Raw genomic sequence first — 7,669 nt, 5'->3', positions numbered from 1 at the left:
TACTGGTGGATTATTTCTTACTATCTTGTATTTTAGGTAGAAAGTGGGAGGCTATCCCCCCAGCTCTCCCTGCTCCCCCTGCTCCACAGTGCCTAACCTGACTTAAATTTGAAGCAAGATTATAGATTTTGAACATGAATTTGAAGTTCAACTACTGCATTACTTGCACGTAACCTTTTTCGTTGGGTTGTTTTCAGGAATGGTAAAGGGGTGATTGATCTGAATTGGTCCTGGATAATAGCATAGCTGGGCTGGCATTATTATAAATGGACGAACATTGTCCACAAAAATGTATTATTCTTGCACCAAAGTATCATAAAAGTGAATACATAATCCAAAGTGAGTGGTATAAATTTGTGGAAGCATCTACGAAGAAGGTGTACCTTTTTACGTTAAGTGCCTTTGAAGAGGAGGCAGGCCATCCTCTTTTTGAAAAACAAAAGAGAGGCTCGTGGTGAATGGCAGGAAATCTCGCTAGCATGCTGTGTAGCTTTTTCTTACTGGAATAAGCGCGCACTACAAGCCTCAATTACGGCCTTCTTTGTTTCAACGTTAATACCTGCACACACCACTGACACAAGGTCACCCAGGCAGCCAATCAGAAGTGGCCTAGAAAGTTAGGGAAGTTTTTTTATCCAATAGGAACACCAGAAATTTGACACCTGCATTGAATTGTGTCTGCTCCCTTAAAGTAGCGGTTAATGAGTCGTGTGCATTGATAAAAGGGTCCACTGACGTGAGCGATCGCAACAGCAAAACATAAATAAAGAAATCGAGCATAGATGAAATAATGACCGCAGAGGTACTAAAGGATCAAGGGATGAAGATGAAAAGTGAGCCCCTGGAAGTAAAGGAAAGAGGTAGGACTTAATTTACTTTATTTGATATGGCTGCGCAATTACGTTCCTGTTTAGAACGCTTGACTTGGCTCTAATTGAGGTCATATCTGCACGTGGGCCTCGCAATTTTCACAACTTTGTTGCAAAATTGTTTTCTTAATCCTACACAATAGCAAAGTCAGAACAACAATAACTACAGTATTATTTCAAAGAAAATAGTTCAGCTAATAGGATTATTTTTCCGATGCACCGAAGTGCATACTTGGTGTATAAACCTTTAGGTATTTTGTGTTGCAACCGTGCAAAGACGTAACTTCAATAATTCCATCTACTCAAAAGACAAAGGCAAATCATCATAGCTATTTAACCATAGATATAGCGATTAATGAAATGAAATCCCAATATCCATGCATTGTGCATTTCAGAAGATTTTGCCTTGGTCCTAAAAATGTGTTTCAAGTCGTCTATCTTTATCTAAATATTTATCAAAATTTTGAGTTTGTTATAGTTCTATCCAAAACATCGTTATTCATTATCTCCCCTCCACTTTAAAGGTCTGATAGGCAGTTGACTGGAATTATGCGAGAGCGATACCTAGCATCTTGCCTCGTTTGTATCCTTGTTTTAACCACTAGCAATTTCAGAGCTTGCATAAATTAATCAATTAGGAAAAGAAATTTGAAAATGCAAAATACACGCTTCCTTATAACAGCCAAAAATGGTCCAGCACATTAATCTTCTGTATGCATTTGCTCATGTGCATTTTGTGCTTTGATACTAAAGAACATAAACCATGCTCTTAAGATGGCAGCTCCGCACCTTTTTCTTAATTAAAAGACGAGTGTTGCCTTAGAAGAGTATGTTTTTGTATGTTTATATAAGTGTTTCTTAGCTGGGTGAACAAAACATGCGCTCTGCAATTCATTTTAGCCATCATACCATATACGCTACAACCCTTTCGTCTTGATTATCAAAAGTGAAGAATGTGACGTAATATTTTACCAAATATGAATAAACATATGTAGTCGAGAACTCCATAAATGAAATGAAGTAATTTGTTCTTTGCACTGAAAATCTCAATAAGAATAAATATTGCAATTGACTTTTAACACATAGAATAGGCATGAATGGAACATGGTTTTGTTACATCGAGCACGATTATCGTTTGAATATATAGACAGCCTTTTCAAGTTGCACTATCGCGAGGTTTGAAATACCATTTCTGATGTATTTTGTACATAAGAATTTGCTAGAAACGAAAACATAGAACGGAGGATCAAAGACCAACCATGCGGGTTGTAACGCTCCATTCGGATGTGGAGCACGTTGTTTAAAGTAAGTCTGACAGGTTGTTGTGTTGTGTACGCACGTTCATTATTCAGCATGGAACTGAGTCTCTGGTTAGGAAACGAGGTCCACAAAGCCTGCCTCTTTACTTTAATCGACCCAACATAAAGCAAGGGTTAAAAGTGTTTACCTCTTTTAATGAGGTTCGTTAATGTTGAATGTTAAATAACTTAAGATGCAAATTTGAGATGATTCTTTAATCATGGCCTAAACACTCTGAGTGCTTCACTGTGAAAACTTATTGGTGAATGCAAATGCAACTTTGTTGTGAGTTTATCCATCATGGGGCGTTCCTACCTTTGTTAGTGCATATACACTGTTGCATATCAAACTGTTATTTAAATGTCTCTCTCGCTCAGTAAGATTTTGAGATGACTGTATGGAAAACATCATGATCTTGTTGCAGTTGCCACCTTCAAGAAGATATTGGTCAACAGTTTTGCTAAATAAGGACCTGATGTGTCTTTCTCGTCCCCCATGTGCTTTTCTGCCCCGCCCCCTTCACGTGCCTTTCTGTTCTTCTTCGTGTATTCTTCTATTCCTTGGTGAAAAATTTCTTTCCCTCATAAACTTCAAATACAAATTCTTTCAGCAGAGGAATCAGAAAAGAAGGAGGTCATTTTATGCAAAGTCTGTGGTGATAGATCGTCAGGAAAACATTATGGAGTGTATACATGCGATGGTTGCAGGGGCTTTTTCAAAAGGAGCATTCGTAGAAATCTTGTTTATCAATGCAAAGAGCACGGCAACTGTCCTGTCGATCTTGCAAGAAGAAATCAGTGCCAAGCATGTCGCCTGAAGAAATGTTTCAATGTCGGGATGAATCGAGACGGTAAGAAATCTACTCAATTGCATTCAGCTTTTTTAAGACTGGCTGCTTATGTTTCTCCATGTGTGAAGGAACTGTTAGGAGCGACTTAAGTCCATTTCTGACTTTGAGGGTCCATGTTTCAAAATTGTGAATGTGCTCTTCTACAATGTTGTAATGTACTCTACGAAGCATGTCCTTTTGGTAGTAGGCACGCACTTTCTGCTATCTTTGCGCCATTGAAATTCAAGGGTTCATTAACGGCCTCACAAGACACTTTTTTGAGTCTTCTGACAAAGTAAGGCTCCAGTAGGCGTTTTGGAATCTCCATGTAATCTATTTGCTTCCAGCTTTAACATGAAGTTGAAAATGTCAGCTTTTGAATGCCAGAGCGAGGTACAAAAGAATCAGTAGCACTTTCTCTAATAACTGAACATTTACTGAGACAAGAGCCGTTAAAAACGTAAGATTTTTTACAGGATTTCAAATATAGCCTACCACTTCAAGCCAGAACGTTAAAATATCAACTCACATGAAATTCAAAGAGCTTTCTATAAATTCAAAAGAATAATGTTTTTTCAAAGTAAGAGTTTCTCTCTTTCTCCTGTATTCAAATTCAAAATCCTATAGAAGCATTTCCCTCTTTCCCAGGGACGTGACCTCATGACCCTTACTGTTATAGACCTTAGAAGTCAGTTCCTACTTAGATATTCTTGACATAAACAGAACTAACACAAAAAGCTTGAACAGGAAATATCACTGCTTGAATAATAGCAATAATATAATGACTAAGCTTAATAAAGCAATCTGACTAAGAAATCAGGGCTGTTTTAAACCTAAGTAAATTGGGCTCTTATAACTTCATAAAGATCGTTTCTGCCCTCTTCCAATCTGATTTGATATAGGGTGATTGCAAAGAATACGTATGGAAAGGTTGTGAATACGGAAATTTAATTCTCCTCTCCAACTCTTTCTGGTAAAATGTAACTATATGAAATTCTGTAACACCAGGTAACATATGATTCGTTTATTTGTACACCCAAAAAAACCTGGGATTATGCAGCATTAATCAGTTAGATCACGGGGTTACTGACACAGTGCCTTTCCAAACAACGGTCTTTGAACTTAGAGCTAAACGGGCATTGGTCAATACCTCTAGAGGGAGCATCGGCAACGTCTAGCAGAAAAGTTTGGTCAGAAGTCAGAAAAAATGAATTAAAGATTCCACGAGGTCATAGTCTAACTGCAAGAGGCACCAGTTGGGTCTTGATCATGTAACCAGTTTGTTGATCTGAAGGCCAGCGTGGCCGCTGGTTGGCCATTAAGGCAAAGATTTCGATTAGAATGAGGCACCATGATCAGTTGTGGATCGCATGATCAAAAGATGGTGGGACATTGTCATCAAAGCACTGTCAGTCAGGTACAGCTGTAAACGATTCCGCCCGTGATTTGTTTTCTCAGAATCAAAAGACAGGTGGCTCGAATTTAGCAAACAAACAAGCGGGTATCTCGTTTTGTTTACGATGAATAGACGAAAATTGAATTAATCAGATTACTTGTCATTGAGAATTGGCACTTACAAATAGAACTGGTAGTGGTTTGATTTTTTTATGAACAACGTGCATTTCTCACACTTGAAAATGTCTAGATTCCCACCCCATGAAATCAGAAACGAGGCATGGTTGTTTCAAGGCTTTTACATAATGATGCGTTTTCGAAACAAGGTCATCTTTGACAATGTTGACTTAAAAAAAACTATTTACAGTTGATGTTTTTACTCGTATTTCTTTGATATGAAAGAACGGCAATCTGTAAAAGGAAGCCTGAGACCAAAGCTACCCATAAGAACTTTAATTTTTCTTACGCGAAAAAATCTTCAAAAACTAATTTTTTCCTTGATCTTGACAGCTGTACAACATGAACGAGCTCCACGAAATTCACAATCAAAAACAAACAATCCGTTCGCAGCCTTCGAAGCAACATTCCAGCAGTCGAGAATGCAAGCACTTCAGCAAACTCAATTCCCTTTACTCCAAGCTGCACCGCATTTTTCGCCACCACATACCCCACCGGAAGACCACATGAATGGAACTGAAAACGGCAAACAAAACGGTTTCATGACTATCGCTAGCCTGATTCAGGCGGCGAACGGTCTCGCGACTGGCCTTGGCCCTCAGTGTAACGGAGCCAACACGAATGGTGATGCGATCGAAGCATCGACAATAATAACAAGTTTCGCAGATAAGATGCAAATGACAATGAACTCGCTGCAAGCTAACAGTAGTTTAAATGGAACGAACGTCAACGGTAATACAGTAACGACTACCAGCAATGGGTCGACACAGTTTTCGCAAATGCAGCTTTTAGGAAATTTCTCGCTACCGCCTTTAATAAACCCCGATAAAATATACGAATCTGCGACGCGATACCTTTACATGTCAGTGAGCTGGGCACGAAATATACCAACATTCCTCGAACTTCCATTTAGAGATCAGGCGATATTATTGGAAGAAAGCTGGAGTGAGCTGTTTGTACTCTGTATGATACAATGCTCACTGCCGCTAGACATTGGGGTGTTACTATCAGCTGCTGGACTCCAAGTAAGTAATCATTGCATTAAAAGTAGGTCAATATCCAAACATCATAAAATCGACCAACGCAAAATAATGCTACCAATTCTTCACGAAATCATGAAAGGGAATACTACTCTAAATACACTGTAAAGTAGCACTTAAAGCCTAATTTTGCCAAAGACAGGAGGGCAATTGCCCCCTTCCCCTGTAAGCACTGCGGCCAAGGGTATAGTTGTAGGTAACTTTTTGGGATGAGGGTGCAGCTTCTGATGAGGCTGAAACTCACCTAAATAGCTTGACACAAAGTAGGAAGCTTTTTCCAAGTTTTCCAACAAATTTTTTGCTGTTGGAGGGGGCTGTAGCCTCGATGCCGATTAGCTAATGCACCCCTAACTAAGGCCTCGAAGTAAGCCATTGCACACTCTACCTTGCTAAAAAACTTTCAAAGTAACAACTGGAAACTTTGAAGCACTCAACATTCTGTCTCTATGACGATATAAAGTATTTTTTATACAGAAATTTATACTGTAGCCCCTTTGGACTAGAAAACTGCAAAATTAGATTTGCGTTTCATTTTCCTTTCTCATTTTCAGGTTGATAAAGTTCCTTCTGAAAAAATTGCTACAAGTATGGCAGATCTTCGTTTGTTGCAACATATCGTCCAGCGCTTCCAGGGAATCCAGATAGATTCAACAGAGTTCGCATGTTTGAAAGCAATTGTTCTTTTCAAGCCAGGTAAGGTTAACATTTTTGGCTGAATCGAATAAATCACCATCAGGTATCCATCCCAGCAAAAACTCACTCACTTGTTATGGAGTTGGCTCCAAAGCTTTCATTAGCTGCAAGTCAAATAAGAATCGAAAAAGATCCCCCACCCCGCAGTAACGCAACCAGCCAGTAAAAAAATTGGAACTTGATCTTTGAACTATAATGCAGGAAGCAAGGTTCTGTAAGATAAGAGCAATCAAACGCTTTAGCTCAATGAAATATTGCGATTCTTTTTACAATAAGAACGGTATAAATAGATGCAGGCGCAAACACTCGCAAAGATGCAGGCGATTCGACAGGCTAGGGTCAAAAATTGATATATAACAGGGGTCCCTCAACGATTCAAAATTGATTGTAAACATCAGACAATAAGGGGTAAGCTAGCTATTACCCACTTCAAAATACTGAATACCTTTTAATTCGCTTTGGTTAATCGATTTTTCTTTTTTATCACAGATCTCCGCGGCCTACGCTGTCCACAGTATGTTGAAAGTCTGCAGGATCAGGCGCAAGGCATGCTGGGTGAATATATTCGAACAGCACATCCATCGAATCATGCTCGCTTTGGTAAATTGCTGTTGATGCTGCCGTCACTGCGATCTGTTAGTCAAAAAAGCATAGAGAACTTATTCTTTAGAGGTGCTATAGACACGACACCGATCGACAAAATGCTATGTGATATGTTCAAGTCGAGCTAGGCCATCCGCAGCTGCATGGCTAAGTAAGCCATGAAGTTGATTGCAGCGATACTTTTAGTTGTTTCAAGCAAAGCCTTGTCTACTTGTTGTATACTAAAGACTATCAACCCAAATAGTGATTATAACAAAAGACACAAATATTGGAATAAAGATCATTGAAAAGCTTGACCAAGGTAAACGGTGATTGCTGCGACTGGTATAATGCATCAGATTGTCCGGGTGTCGGTGGACCATTTATAGTAACGAGAGGATTTCCTGCCGCCAAAGCTGTCTTTGTATAAATATCAACTGACGATGTCTTACTCCATTTAGGATTTTAATTTCTCTCTAACTCTTCAGATTTTGTTAGTTGCCTTTTATACTCTATTGTTCTATAGGAAGCGTTTTTCTTCCATAGTGTTTGATATCGCTTCGATTTGGAGGCTATCCCTGTTTACAGATCTTTTCGTTGCAAAAATGTAAATATTGTAAATATGATATTGAATTTATTAAGATCTGATTTGATTGAGATCTGATTTGATTGTTAGTAGAATATTGGATCATTGCTCATGTGTCTTCTACCGCAAGCTTTCCAACTTTTATAGGGCCAGGAACGCCAGATAACTTTATATCTCTGAAAGGTATTATTCATCTTGC

At 38.9% G+C, this 7,669-nt stretch overlaps 1 protein-coding gene across 2 annotated transcripts; it reads left to right on the top strand.

Moving 5' to 3' along the window:
- Positions 1-701: 701 nt before the first annotated feature.
- LOC135684422 (photoreceptor-specific nuclear receptor) lies at positions 702-7,565 on the top strand. 2 transcript variants are annotated; one of them, XM_065199982.2, is made up of 5 exons: positions 702-860; positions 2,782-3,018; positions 4,903-5,594; positions 6,161-6,302; positions 6,792-7,565. In XM_065199982.2, the coding sequence occupies exons 1-5, from the start codon at positions 791-793 to the stop codon at positions 7,031-7,033; spliced, it is 1,383 nt and encodes a 460-aa protein (XP_065056054.2). In that variant the 5' UTR covers positions 702-790; the 3' UTR covers positions 7,034-7,565. The 2 variants fall into 2 exon arrangements, with proteins under 2 accessions (XP_065056054.2, XP_065056053.2); XM_065199981.2 differs by having other exon boundaries at positions 2,779-3,018.
- The last annotated feature ends 104 nt before the right edge of the window (positions 7,566-7,669 follow it).

Source organism: Rhopilema esculentum, chromosome 21, assembly GCF_057945365.1.
Source record: "Rhopilema esculentum isolate cy_ngs chromosome 21, ASM5794536v1, whole genome shotgun sequence".
Lineage (NCBI taxonomy): Eukaryota > Metazoa > Cnidaria > Scyphozoa > Rhizostomeae > Rhizostomatidae > Rhopilema > Rhopilema esculentum.
The sequence above is the reverse complement of the archived record's forward strand: the minus strand, read 5'-3'. Positions and strand labels throughout refer to the sequence as shown.

Excerpts from the sequence above, each read along its gene's own strand:
- LOC135684422 (XM_065199981.2), top strand. The coding sequence starts at position 791 with ATGACCGCAGAGGTACTAAAGGATCAAGGGATGAAGATGAAAAGTGAG. Across the intron at positions 861-2,778 it reads CCTGGAAGTAAAGGAAAGAG|CAGAGGAATCAGAAAAGAAG; the intron begins GTAGGACTTAAT and ends AAATTCTTTCAG. Across the intron at positions 6,303-6,791 it reads AATTGTTCTTTTCAAGCCAG|ATCTCCGCGGCCTACGCTGT; the intron begins GTAAGGTTAACA and ends TTTTTATCACAG.